The 15,211-nt window shown below is 42.1% G+C and overlaps 1 protein-coding gene across 4 annotated transcripts in view; it reads left to right on the top strand.

The window, feature by feature from the left end:
• LOC120948727 (neuropeptides capa receptor) overlaps positions 1-15,211 on the top strand; it is a 58,524-nt gene that overhangs the window by 31,791 nt on the left and 11,522 nt on the right. For all 4 annotated transcript variants that reach the window (XM_040365401.2, XM_040365400.2, XM_040365399.2 and 1 more), the window contains exons 4-8: positions 679-969; positions 1,157-1,333; positions 1,488-1,559; positions 4,548-4,692; positions 13,755-13,950. In XM_040365401.2, coding sequence (XP_040221335.2) covers positions 679-969; positions 1,157-1,333; positions 1,488-1,559; positions 4,548-4,692; positions 13,755-13,950 — 881 coding nt within the window. The remainder of the gene's footprint in view (positions 1-678; positions 970-1,156; positions 1,334-1,487; positions 1,560-4,547; positions 4,693-13,754; positions 13,951-15,211) is intronic.

Here is a 15,211-nt window from a genome sequence, read left to right as displayed (position 1 = left end):
AATACTATCTCGTACGGATTACGGTTGAATGGTTTCTATTGTCATCATATCGTGTGCCAGAAATTGTTTATGCTATTCAAAGTTAAGTTTAAAAAAGATTAATGACGCGGGAATTTTGGGTAGTAGCGATGAAATATGCAAGGGTGAAGTTACCCACACTGAAGTAAAAATGCCTTTTTTGGCGCCCTAGTGCCTGGCTGAAGAATTTATTTGCCCTCGTTCGTAAGTTGGATCGACGGTTTCTTACATTTGCCTAACGATTCGTTGCTAGGTGCATATTTTCATAAATAAATTTATAAAGCTCCTGCAATAAAAGTCTCATGAAGCTTTGTGAGAATAAACTTGTGTGAATATTAATGCTAAGAGACGGTGAAAAGCTTCTCAATATCTACAGTACCGCAACAAAAAGGTTCAGGAAAACTTCCTTTACTTACACAAAAATAATGAATATGACAGTATTTCTTGAATAGTTAAGTAACTTAGCATGGAATACAAAATAAACCCACATTTGATTTTGGGATTCTGTTTCTGACAAGCAGCATTCAAGCTCATTCACATTGGCTTTCAAGTCTCAGATATTAATTCTAAAGCTTACTCACAAAAAGACATTTCAAAAAATATTTCCCCATTTTTTAAGCATATCACCAATTCAACTCCTTCCCGTTCTCTCCCATACAGGGCTCCCGTACGAGATCAGCCTCTACTGGCACCAGTATCCGTACAATCTCGGTCTGCCCTTCTGCAAAATTCGCGCACTCATCTCGGAAGCTTCCACCTACGTCTCGGTGCTGACCATCGTCGCCTTCTCGATGGAGCGCTTTCTTGCCATCTGCCACCCGCTGCACCTGTACACCATGTCGGGGCTGCAGCGGCCGGTGCGCATCATCGCCGGCCTGTGGGTCGTCAGCTTGCTGAGTGCGGTCCCGTTCGCCGTCTTCACCGACATCGATTACATCGCTTATCCGCCAAGTGAGTTTGCATGCCCTGCCGCCAGCCACGCTCATTTCTCTTCCCTGCGAACCGTTATTAAACATGAGCGAAACACAAACACACCCTCCCATTCGCACTCCATTTTTTCCTGCTTCGCTACATGTGAACTACATGGATGTATGTGTGCTGGTGGTTATGTATTGCTTCATTTCTCTACATTTCACAGCGAACGAGAAAATCCTCGACTCAGCGTTCTGCGCCATGCTCAGCAATCCGGAGGGATTTCCACTGTGGGAGCTGTCGACCTGTCTGTTCTTTGCCTTTCCGATGCTCATCATGGTGGTGCTGTACGGGCGCATGGGAATGCAGATACGATCCCGCACTCAGCGGACGGCCGAACTCGGTGAGCTGCTCAGGGCTGCGCCGGGCTTTGCTCAACCAAAGCAACTTCCCGGTCCCGTGGCTACTCCAAGGGGTAGCTTGCAGGGTAGCATTGCTCAACCTCATCCGCTCAACTCGACCTCGCTGTTTTTTTGCTCGTTTTTTTATTTTCGCAGGCGTTCGCAACGGATCAGTTAATGGACCATCGAGGATATCACAGTCACGGAAAGCCATCATCCGGATGCTGGGTAAGTGTAGTAGGTTACAAGTCATTCCTCCTGCCCTGCTGCAGGCGCACCGGTCGCGGGCAACGAGACCGTCGGATTAGGGAAGCATATTTCTCGCTAGTAAAACCAGGTGTCGGTACGTGGATGGCGTACGGTCGATGTGTTTCATCGATGGCAACTTAACAGCGCTTTTTCTGCCCTACTGAAGCCTCCGTTGTCGATTGCCCGCGGGATAAGCACAACGGGAGGGTACGCTGTGCGGAGCTAACCGCTCGATCAGTGGCGTTGGGTAATCGTAGTCAGCAATATTTTTAAATTGAGTTTTACCTCATCAAGCAAACTGCAATTTGTGGCGATACCAAATGGGAGCAATTTTGTTGATGGATCGCTGATGGGAACATTTACAGCAGCAGCGAAAATGGTATCAATCTTTTTTTTAAATAATTTTCCTGTGATAATCAATAGTTTGTTGAAGTAGTTTCTTCATAGTTAATAAATGTTATTTAATTCAGAGTTTCGTGGAAGACAAAATTAATAAAATGGTACCTTTTACAAAGCAAGTTTCTTAACAAATGTTGCTGTATTTGATGGTTTTAGGACTTATTGTAGCATTTAATGTTTCTTTTACACATTGATATAGTTTTGTTATTAAAATATCTTAAAGTCAATTTAAAAAATACTTCGAAAATAAAATGACATCTTAACAAGGTTTGGCTGTACATTTCTATGAAAATGGTAGCGTTTTTTAGGCCCTCAAATTGTGATGGTATTTATGTGTGGTGGATATAAAATAATGGAGAGCTGTTGAAAACATCCCTTGAGCTGTGAATAATGCTGTTCATTCTGAAAAGAGGTAAAATAAACCATTTAATAGAGTTAAAAGATGTTAATTTCATCAAAAATGATTTAAAATGATTATTACTAATGATTTTTATTAGTTTAAGCACAGACAACTATCTATTATGCTGAAAAATGAAGTTCCTATTACTTGATCAATAAAGATCAAACTTATAATGATGATTAAAATATAGAATAAAATTAAATAATTTCAATTTATGAAAGGTAAAACACGCGTGATAACGAGATTTGCTATTTTGTCCATTGAGATAAGGCCACCCTTGTATCTGTAGACTTCATTCACAAACAATACTATAAATACTTACTAAAGCATAACCTGGTCACTTGGAATGGTGGATACGAACAGGAGGTGTACAAACTTTCTTCCACAACACGCACACGCACACCTGCGTTCGCATTTACAGTGCCATAGCAATCATCACATATCCGGTCACCAACATTGCCCATTCCGAAGACCATTCCGCAAGCCATAATGGGTGCGAAAGGTCAGAGCGATAGCGATTTCAGCCGAAGTAGCCCATCGCTGGCCACGATTTTGCCGCTGTTAACAGTGATGATGTCTTTAATGGCCATTAATTTCAATTGTACCGACAATGAGCGGCTTTCAGCTTGAGGGTATCTTTATTTTCGCCTGTTCCTTTTGAAGATTAACACCTGTGGCCACCCTCAGGACAGTGCGATAAAACTCGATTACAATAATGATGATGGGTAAATGGTCTGAAACTCACCAACACTTCGGAACAGGATAATGTAAATGATTTTTAAGTATTTCAACATTATTGTTGCTTTACCAGTGGAACTAAGAAGTTGTTTGTCATACAAGAGTTTTTAAAACAACCCTCCAAATTTAAGATGCTCAACAAAAGCAAACGTAATGGATGTGTTTGATGGAATGCAGATCTCTGCAGCGCTCTAAGGAAAAGGGTCAAGCCATCAATTCCATCGCCCCTCTCAGCAAACACATCTGACGACAACTTGAGCACGACCGTGCAAAACGGAAGGCTTTCCTTTTCTTTCGATTGACGCTATTGCCCTTCGCGGGTAGCTGTACTTCCTGTTTCGCAACGCGATACGTTATACCTATCGGCAGTTCACACTGTAACGGGTTTGCCTTGCTCAGTGCCAAGGATCAGCACGCGTGCTGTCAGGATCACCCGCACACATACATCAACTCCGCAACAAGCTATAGACACGCTGAAGCGTACACTACGGCGTTCTTATCAGCGAACAAGGAGCTCGGCCATGAATCTCAAGGTGCAGAAATTGAATAGCCAACATAAATCAACACAGCAACCGGATACAGGAACGGGCAGGATAGGAACCGGTGGAACTGCAGGGGCGTTTGCTATTCGGTTGCGTTCCCTCCACCACAGCGCTGACGATGACAAATGATCGTAATTTTTAGGGTGCTTCGCCACTTTTCTTGCCCCAACGCTAAACAACGACATCCACTATCACACAAAATTTGGGGCACAATGTTTTTGGCACAATGTACATTTTGCTCTGCGGTTAAGATGCTTTCCGGGTGACATTTGGTAAATTACTGTCATCAAAAGATGACAAAGACTGACAAACGCTGTCAACAGAAAGTTAAACCGATGGGCTTCGGCTGGAATTTTCCAACTATCCTGGGCGGTCGTGCTGTGCTGGTCTCAGTGCTTAGCAAGAAGCGCAAACATTCGAAGCAATTCAAAATCACAAGAAAGCACATGTGCAGCAAATGGAGCTGTTCATGAAGGTCATCGTCGTCGGGGCGTGTAATAAGCGCAAACGATGTACTTGTAGAGAGTATCGAACCATGTGGTGTTGTTGTCAAGTGTTCGCTTTGCCTGTTGTAGAGCAAACAGCAGAACGATGACTGAACGCAATGCAACTCATTTCCCAGCTGCGGGAAACAAATTCTAATTTTCCACCCCTCGCCCACCATAAACCGACCAAGGCGCGTACCCGCTTGATGGTCACATTTAATCAAGTCCCTGCGCCACATTTGGCTGCGTGGAGATGAAAACATCGTACAGCATTCCAGGAGTCGAGTGAAGTATTTCGTTGCCTCCACACTCCATCCAATTTCAATGCAAACAGCAGCTTTTTTGTTGTCCGGGTTTTTTCATGCGCACTTTCTTCTCTGGTCTGTTCTCATCCGCTCTCTAGCTGCCGTCGTGATAACGTTCTTCGTCTGCTGGGCGCCCTTCCATGCACAGCGGCTACTGTTTCTGTACGCGCGCGACTGGCAACACTTCAACACGGTCAACACGTGGCTGTTTTCCGTGGCCGGCTGGCTGTATTACGTTTCCTGGTGAGTATAACCCTCCTTTCCTCCACCGTACCATCCTTCGTCTTCTGTCATTTTCGTGCATATCTGGCGTCCCCCCCATAATCCCTACCAGCTGGGAGCGGACGTTGTTAATTGTTTTGCAACCGACCCAATGTTTGTTTGCCATTATGTTGGTCGGTCGAAAACCAAAGTTTGTTGACTCCGTTTAGATGGGGGTGAGGCTGACCCGCTGGAGGGTGAACATTACATACTGAGCGACCATCACTTCATCACTCGCCGGTCAGCTTTACGGCGTTGCTGACGAAGATGCTGATTCTGCGCGTAAGTCAGTGAACCTTTTTTAGTTTAGCTGAATTGTTGGGTTGTTTTCTCCGTTGTGTTTGTCTCGTGCTACGCTCCGGTACGAGCCCGGATGTCCCTTTTTGTGATGGTAAATGGTCAAGCTATCACTTATTTACCAAGGTCAGTCTTCTGTGTACATATTTTCGTTGGCAATTTCTTCGAAAACTGTTCATGTTGATGATGATGCGATATATTTAGATTCGCTTGTGTCAATTCTCCACACTTCCTGGAAGCCTTCAAAAGGTTGAATAATAAAATCGCTTTTTTATTGAATCCATTATTCCTCCGCCATGGAAGGGATCAGTTGCCAGTGTCAAATGGAGCTAAAAGATTTTCGATTGCATCAGAAAAGGACAATCAAAGATACAATCGCTGTGTTTGATGCCGGGTTCGATGGGCTGGGCTCGACGATTCGAAGGCGGCAAAGGATGGGTTCCGTGTTTATTTTTGAACCTAGAGAAAAGGGACATGCTAATAAATTTGTTGACCTTGGCATCATGGATCATTGGAAATGCTTCAATCAATGCATAGCTTTCGTTTAAACGTAGTCGTGTGTTAACTTTTTTAGTTGGAATTTGGGTAAGGTCATCCAACAATGAAGTTGTCCTAATCGTAGCGATACAAAACGGGTCCGGTTTTCGGTGCCTACTTTTAAAACTAATCAATTTTAAACTTAAGAGGGTTCTTTACCTCTGTTCAGTAATCGATCAAAGCCAGAAATAGTACAGCCAATGTTCATAATGTCAATTACAGGGTTTACCAGTCCAATAAACGACTGTCCACTTGCTTATAACCATATGTTTTTGGATAGACACCGCTCTCTACCACACGCCAACTAGTGTAAGTTACACTGTCCACAAAGTGGTGTCTCAAAAGACGCAACATTTTCAAACAAAATTAAAATGGCACTCTCTACCAGACTTTATTTTTGTTTCAAAAATCATTTTACATGCTCTAATTCCTAGCCACAATCTAGCTTGCTGCTTGTGGAGCATTGAAATTTGCTTGTTTGTGCTCCAAAACTTTCCTTTCACCTCCACTGGCTTCAATGGAGGAAGTGAACGGCTTTATCGTAATGAATTTCTGTGGAATTTTCGCACCAACATTGCCAAAATTATGTTCCCAGCCCATGGTTCCAGTGTAGGCCGTCGTTCTACCATCGTTGATATTAATGATTACTTCGAACGCCAATAAACTTCTTGCGGCCAGCTACCAAGTCATGAGCGCCCACATTGCCCTAATGACACGCCGTCTAATGAAGTTTGCTCATTCGGCGTGACGATGCGTGACCGATTCATACGCCAATTTGCTATCAATATTTCCGAGCTGCTGCTGCTGCTGCTGCTGTTGTTGTGCACTTGCTGTTGCACGATTAACGGTCGACCAGATTCCCACCGAGTTCTACCAAATTGTTGTTCAAACTGGGTGACCTCTAATCACGGATTTAGCGGCGCTAGAGAGCGGCAGGGTGTGAGTGAGTGAGAATTTCTCACAACTTGGAACGCAGGCTGCGTCTGCCTGTCGGGGATAAACGGATGTTGATGTACAGTTCTGCGAAGTTGGGAACCGAATTGCGGCTTTACGATTATTATGATTAGTATTACCATTAAAGCGGGCAACACATCACGCCTTTAGTGGTACTGTACGAAATGGTACAGTTTCATTCACACCTGCACCGAGCCTTCCGGGAAGGGGACGATTGTGAGCGATAAGCTTCTGAGCGGTTTTATTCGAGACAAAAGTTTTCCGAAACTGGTTTCGCTAGAAGTTTGACACTCTATGCCTAGGATGCGACCGCTGGAGCAGAGTTGGAGGTCCAGTTTGATGTGTTTTTTGTTTGGTTTTTGTTTTCACACTCACTCTCACTAGCCCGATGATGAAGTGACTCATTTACATAAACCAATTTGCGTCCGGCGCAACATAACAGCTTTGCGTATTAACGGTCGCCAGGATTGTTTCCGGTTTTCTGTTGTCACTTCCCCCTTCCCTCCACTCAGGAACAAACAGATGTGTGGCACAGATGTTACAGTACCGCACTTTCTTTTCTGTCTCAAAATCGGCGTACATTGGATCTACTTCTGCGGGTGTACATTTGTCGAGAAAAGTTCAACGATGAGTTAGCCATAAAGAGTGAAAGAAAGGTGCGAGAAGAGAAGAAAAAAACAGTCATACAAACGAAAGACAGTTTGCAAAATGAAGTTTATCTTTGCACGAAAAAAGAACGAGCAGCTTAATCATGCAGCTCTGCTGCTAGTGGATTTTGTTTCGGATTTGTTAGGCACAGTTTCTCAAGCTTTTCGGTCATAAGCAGTTGGAACTTATTTTATGCCGTTTCGGTTTAATCCACGTGGCTTGTGCCAGATGTTGTGAAGTGCTAGGCAATAGAATTCGGTTGATAGAACTTTGTGTTTCGTATCGTTTCAGTTTGAGCAATTCTGTTTTCGTGTCATTTTCTCTTAATATTCGCACAGTTGAACGTAGGGCTATTTATTATGGTGCGTATTGTCTAGCCGTTTTTTTAGTAAGAATGGCCTAGTTGACTGTATCACTTAGCTGAATTATCTTTTGTGTAATGAAAATAATTGTACTATTTTCTGAGGAGATTAGAAATTACCTCATGTGGAAAAGAAATTAAACAAAAGTTGCGTACTAACTAATGTCCTTTTATGATAACAACGCGAAACAGCTTTTCTTACCGAAATGTAATTAGAAAGCGTCGTAATGGCTTCAATTGTCTGAAATATAATTTATTGGCGCAACAGGTCTGTCAATGATCAATGGTTTTAATTTTAAGAACAAACAAACAGGCACAAAATAACACGTGCGCTTGGGTAAATCTCAGTACCTGAAACCCCCCAACAAACCGAAGCCCATTCCAACCATTCCAACGATCAACAACCACGATGACATCTCGTGGGCAGATAATTGTTCCAAGAACGCCACCAGCTTCTTTTTCGTGGCTTTTTGCACCCCAAGATCCAGGGCAGCACACGGTCTAGCGTCATCCTTTTCACCGGTACGCATCATCCTGCGCATCGGATGTGTTGATGTTGTCGAGTGGGAATTGTGCGAAAAAGTTTTCCCATTGAAATGATAATGAGATTTGCCGGAAATTCTACCAACATTGGTGGTGGCACGGGCAAAGATGGTGGTACCGCCAGCCGTGTAATAAAGCTGATCGTTAAGCAACCTTGATGGAATGCTTATGGAGGTAGGCGAACAGAAAAACACACTCATCACACCCAAAAGAAACTGCTACATGTTATGAACATTTACGGTGACGCTTTTGGGTTTGCGTTGTGAAAAGTAAGTTGTTTCGTACATTACAATATATTAAGTCATCATAGACGTTTTGTGAAGGTACCATTCGATACACAGTCTTTGCAATGGCGTGGATTAGTTGAAGAGACGAGCTTATCATTCAACTATCTGTGTGCCTTATGCACTTATCTAACAACGTTTAGGAACAAGCCAGACGCGAAACAACTGTTTGAGGTTGAAGTTGAGGCGATGGAATCTTTCGAAAGCTTTCTAACTAACTTCGAAACATTACAAGGCTCACGAAAGAGCACCTAAATGCATGCATTGCAATCGACAATATTACGCCAATAGATTCTTTAGAGAATATACGGCATTGTTTTGTGTTTTATTAGGTTGGAAACTAATAATTAAAAAGGGCAGTGAAGCTTGGAACAGCTGACGTGTGAATTAAGTATAATTTTTGTCCATCTATAATTTTACATTACAAGTTTAGTTAAATATTTGTTAAAAATTATCAAACGGCATACCATGTTTTATGTATTTAAAAATCTATTTGAGCCGTCATATCGGCTCTCGAGTGTCGTATTTGAAGACGTAGTTTGTAGTCTGTTATCTTAAAAAGATATCTGATAGAAAGACCAAACTTGCTGTAGATGCTTCAAAAGAGAGATGTAGGCAAGTAACATGAACTATCACCAGACAGAACCAATCAAACAACTTAACATTTTTCTTAGCCATAACATGAAACATACCTTCACTAGGAAAGCAACTTTATTTAGCTCGTCTGCTTTATCGCAAACTGCATCCATCGCCCTACAATGTAGTTCACATGTACTGCTATGCTCTAGCTAACACAGAAGGGAATTGTTTTGTATTGTCTTTAGATTTCCCATACCAGCGAAAGCTCTAGTTGGAAATAAATTTCATCCTTCATTTGTTCGTTTGTTCATCCTTCTTTGTGCAACACACCTGGCACCTGGCAATTGTGGCGGTACCGTACACACATTTCTTTCCTTTTCTAGTTTGGTTTACGTGACACCCGTCCATGCGAGCGGAATTTTCAATCTACTGCTTAGCACGTGGTGCTTGGAGCATTTTGTGTGTTGGGGTTTCGTTCTAGATAATTTAACGTGAATTGAAGCGAAGGTTTTCGATTATTATTTTTTATTATTATTATCATTATCTTCGGCAAAAAAAACCCGCGACAAGAGAGGTGGGAAGCCAGGCATGTATGAGGATTAGCCGTTGGCACACATCGCGCTTTTTACGGGATAGTGCAGCGACAGCAAGCCAGCACTAGAGACGCACACGACCGTGTGTTTGCATAGTAGCTTCTGGCAATTTTCTCAGCATACTCACCCACCCCAGGAAGTGGCAACCGGAACCGATCTTTGACGAGGTACAATTTGGCATGTACGTTCCGCTTTTTTTTATCGACACCATCCAACGCACCAGACGACGTCGGATGAACGGCAAGAGATAAGAATGGCACCGTGGCTTCATGCTGGAAGGATTAGAATACCCTCTTTTTTTTTGCTTTTGTTCGCCCGCCACCATTCGTTCTCGGGGTTTATTTTGATCTTCCGTTCACCGTTCTCTCGCTAGCAAGGAAGGTCGGTGTACTCGTTTATCCGAAAACATTCAATTTATTCGCACGGAAGGGAAAAGATGGAAATTGCGTAACCATATCCGATGTTCGTTGGTTGCAGGCATCTTTTTTGCTTTTCTTTTTTGGAAACAACAAGAGAACGGTTCTCGTTCCTCTTGTCGCAGTCGTTGTGCTGTGCTAAGAATTGAACCATTGTCAAGCTGGAATTATGCAAACGGGTTGCCACTTCGGTCGGAATGGAGATGAACGTACGAACGAATGCAGAACAAATGTTGAAAGGAATGTTAACCGAGTGGGGATGAATTGCGATTTGATGGTACCATAAAGACGCCTCATGGAAGTGTTTTCTTGGCGGGAGCAAGAAAAATGGAGAGATCTTTGAAAAATTAAGCACAGCTTCATACTATTGCAATCATTCGGTTGACAGTAATTCGCAGCGAAATATGCGTGCCATCGATGTGTGCATTCCTAATGATTTTAGTTGAAAAATGCACTTGAGTTTATATTGAAAGATGTAGGAATGAGTTTACTTTGCGATTCAAGCTGGCAATAATGTTGAAAGTGACATTGACATGTAGACTTTATTGAGATTATGTGTTCTACGGTCACACCTGCTATTACAGGCTAATTAAATTGTTTCAACAGGCTCTTTCTTTCATGCGCAGTTAATTTTACGTATACTTATACTAAACGTTTTTTAAGCTCTCTATACGTTATTTCTATTTAAAGACACTAAGAACTACGCGCTTGTCTTCGAGATTATCGAAAGAGTGACCAACTGTCAGAACCTCAGCATCAATCGAGATATTTAGAGAGATTCGACTGAATCGTTGCGAATATATCACAGGAGGGCAAGAAGCAAGATCGAATCGATCGTTTCATATTTACTTAAACAAATCTTATGAGACCTATTCTGCTTCATAACCGTGTATTCAGGTTGCTACGAGGATCCAGTGCGGAATCGGACCTCAGAACACCTCGTCACTACAAAGTCTCTGATATGTTTTTATGCAAAAAAAATCTACATTGAATCGTTTAGGATCTATCTTGAAATTCATTACTCTTTTCCCTTACTACTGTTCAGGAAAGGAAATTATTCAGGTCTATAATAAATTTAAAAAAAAACTTGGAACGATTTTTAGTATAGCAATAGGTCTGTACCTTTGCCTCAATAATTGGTTCCTGCGAAAAAAAGAGGAAGTCTAGCGGTCTGCAAACAATTTAAATTACCCAGTTTAATATGGAAATGAAATTTCAGACCATCATTATCCTTAAATGCTGCATTTTGAATCAATAATAAGTTACACAACTATGGTAAAACTATAATTAAAGTCTACACAAAATATCAACACGCTTCTGGTGGATAATTTTGCTTTACAAAACTTTTTAAAAAACCATCCAGTGAAACATAAATCATACATTTCGCTCTCTTATCATTCTTAAAGTGTACGCCGGTGTACGGGAACTTTGCTGAGTTCATTCACTTCCAACTGCTAGGGCCATGCTGTGAATCAACCATTTACATATGCTTCCACATGTGTTTGATTTTTATTCGTTTCCGATAGCACGCTCGCACCATATCGGAGAAAAAGGTACGGCAATAGCGTATCGCCTTCGAGCAAACTTTACACACTAAGCGAAAACCAATTTGCGCTAGCCCTTCGTTCACGTACGTAGGTTTGGAGTGAGATTCCTGGCAACATGTGTGTGTGTGTGCCGGGCGTACCTTTGACTGCCGTCCCGTCCATCCACAACCACCCGCGACTAACCGTGCCCGGTGTGTTGATGCAAATTTCATTCCTACAGTGGTGTACCTACCGTCAAGCTTTCGGGAGGGAGAGTTCCCCTAACCCTCTCAAAAAGTATGCACGTTTAGAAGGAATTTGTTGCGGCACGTTCACACCAATGCCGCCAGCCGGTGTGCTGGAAATCCTTGCGAGACTCGTTAAGAAGCAGATCCACAAAAAAAGGGTCGCAAGTGCACACGGCACTTTGTTCTTGGCGCCGGTACCGTTTGGTGGACGTGATAAAATCGCATCCCTTTTATTTACATTCCATGCTTAGCTCATCATCCTCGCATGGGTTGTGGATGGGGAAATACGGCCAAGGGGAGTAAACCGGAATAGTTTTAAAATTCTTCTCCATTTGCTGGTTTTTTTCTTTTCCTTTTCAAAACTCTGGGAAGCGATGGCCGACGGGAGGGAAATTTAAATAATGGACAAATTGCTTCAAACGCTTCCCGTGCGCAGACCAGTTTGCCGCGGGTAGCCCGTTTACTGTGCGCTCTTTTTGGAGGTCGCATGTGCTGCTTTTGGGGAATGGAATAACAATGAGCTGTTTCTTCGTTGCATTCGGTGCGGTAAACGGCTCCCCATTCATACGGAGCGGGTGTCCGGGCACTTCTTTGCACTCGGAATGAGCTGCGAGGAGCGAGAAGAGTGAAAAGTTTCTCCACTAGGCTAGGGCTGGAAAAGTTTTGCAATCGATTCGCTAAGCGAAAACCGGACGGTTACGAGCATCTTCTCTAACATCGATAGAATTGTTGTGTTGGTTTCTGGGGCCTGTTTGAGTGGCGTTCGTAATGCGATCGACTTACATTTGATTGTGTTTGAATTTATGACTTACAACTTCTATCGCCGGCCCTAGACATTTCTAGGAACTTTTCAAACTTTTCAAACTGTTTGTTATTTTTGGTTGTTTGAAACATTTCTCTTTTATCATTGATCAGTGAAGCAATGGCATGGATAATACAATATTTATCGCAGTAGAACGATGCCCTATAAAACTTTATTCTTTTTTCAACGGCCATTCTGAGGCAAAAAGAAAGATATTTCTTCGGTTTTATCGCATCTTTTTAGCCTCTTTTTTATAACATATATATTTTTTTAATGTACCTTCCAAGTTACTGTTTGATCTATATTATCTTCCAAAAAAATCTCATTTATATTAAAATCCCAATTAAATTAACGAATGATGTTTATTGGATTTATTTTTTAGTATTTTTTTGCTCACAACATGACTATTTATATTTGGTTACACTTTGGTGTCAAACGGTACGCGTTTTTATTCCATTTGGTTGGTTTCATATCAAATATTTATGAAACATTCAATAGCTCCATGCACTAGCATATTGAAAAGCGAATAAAGCCTTACTTGAATAAATTAAATTAAACCAAAAAAGAAACGCATCCCAACAACGCTCCAAAAAGGTAAAATTGCTCTATTTCTGCACTCACCTGGCTCAAACCAATTGCCAACTCTACCTTCAATCTACCTCGAAAACTTTGATTGACAAACCAACCAAGCAATATGTGCCATCTCAATAAAACCCGCCCCGGCGTACCGAGATTCGCAATAAATCGGGTGCATGGTGCCCGCTACCCGGGAAGCGGTACAAAGGACGCGCTTTTATTTTCGCCAACGAGAGGGTTATGATTTTGCCCCGCGTGTGTGCGTGTGTGTGTGTACAACGTTAACGCTCCTGGGTGTAGAAAATGGGCAATGAACATAAAATGTATGCCGTCTGCTTATCGTACGTTATTAGAATATCTAACCGGTATCGCAAGCTGGAAGAATGAAAAGTGGAGAAACCTACACAATCACGTGATATGACATGAAATCTATCAACATTTGTGGAGTGAAAGGTTGCTGTATCTTTTGATTTTTTTTCACCCCACCCTGCTCTGCCTCCCCACAACTGCAATCAGAGGCCCAAAGGTAACAACATATTTGCGTGTGAGCAATTCTATCCGTACCGCGAGCCCAATTTTACATCTCCATCACAGACAGCTCTTCAGTCTTCGGTTGACGTAGGCTGTCCCGCTGCCATCAACAGTAACAGTATTCTATCTTTCCCTCTCACCCATTGCAGCACCATCAACCCGATACTGTACAATGTGATGTCACACCGGTACCGGGTCGCATTTCGCGAAACGCTCTGCGGACGACGGCGCGGCTTTGGTGCCGGTTTCGCTCGCGATCAGTCCAGCTTCCGGGAGACGACGATCGACGTGAATACGGCGGGCGGCGGCAACGGGTACGGCACGGGCTACGAAAGCTCCCGACTGGTAAGTGTAGATTGCACCACGCAAGCCCAAAACAGTCGCCCTCCCGGGGGCGGCAAATGGATTGGCCTGGTTGTGGAGCAATGATTATGGAAGCTTCCTCGGAGCCTTAGAATGTTAGATAATTAACACATTCCATTTGGGGAATGCGGCTGAAAATGCCAAACGTTTCGTAATTAGACGGCCTGCTAATTAAAGTGTGTAGGGAAAAGGCTTTTTCTGTTATTGGTGAAGGTGAAATGTACATTTCTAAAACGTGAAGAATTGATCGAAGATATTTGTTCAAACGTTTCGTGCGATGGGTATTGTGCAAATCAATTATCTTCAATGAAGAAGAACTATCTTTCGTACATAACGAAATGTATCTTTTTGACAGGGAAATGATTTGATGATGATGATGATGATGATGATGATGGTCCCTCCACTTTCCCCTTCAAAGGTTCGAGAAGGACGAAATTATCTTAAAGATATTTAGGTATAAAACTGAAAGTAATATTTCTACATAACACTCGAGTGGATGATTGAATGTTTTCGACCCACTAATGAATCCGATAAGGTGCCGCTAAGTCCTATCATCTTACAACCAGTGGGTCTAAACCCCAAAGTCCACTATACGCGCGCGTGTCTCGAATCTTTGAAGACTCACATTATTTTTTTTTTTTAATTTTATTCTAACTTATCTTATTTTTTCATAATAGCTGTTAAACAAAAACAAATTAAAAAATGCACCATCATCATCAAGTAGATAAATGCGGTTATGATTAAATACTATTACACAATACAAACAAGCAAGCACTTCTAGAAGTATACATTCTACATTACACTATACTACTATACTAAAACACTTCACGACCACATTACTAAATAACCTGCTTCACATACAGTGCACATTCCTTTTTGAAATTTCCCAGACTTGTGGCGTTAACAACTTTTCTTGGCATCGAATTATACATTCGAATTCCCTTATAGTATAAGGAGTTCTGTGCTTTTAATGAAAGGTAGCTTGGTGTTCTCGGTTCATTTGATCTACGAGTAGGGTAACGATGGACATCCGTTCCTAGAACTATTTGTTCCCCGAGATATCTTGGTAACATTCCATTCAATATTTTATGTATGAAAATCATTGTTTGATATATTATTCTTTGTTTTACTGACATCCATTGCAGGATGTCAAGCATAACGTTAGAAGAAGTTCTTGAACCAAGACCCAAAATCACCCTCATAATTTTGTTTTGGATACGTTGTAATCTTTGTATCTGTGTTT

Source organism: Anopheles coluzzii, chromosome 2 (assembly GCF_943734685.1).
Source record: "Anopheles coluzzii chromosome 2, AcolN3, whole genome shotgun sequence".
NCBI classification, from domain to species: domain Eukaryota; kingdom Metazoa; phylum Arthropoda; class Insecta; order Diptera; family Culicidae; genus Anopheles; species Anopheles coluzzii.
Note: the sequence above shows the minus strand (reverse complement) of the source record. Positions and strands in the feature narration are given on the sequence as shown.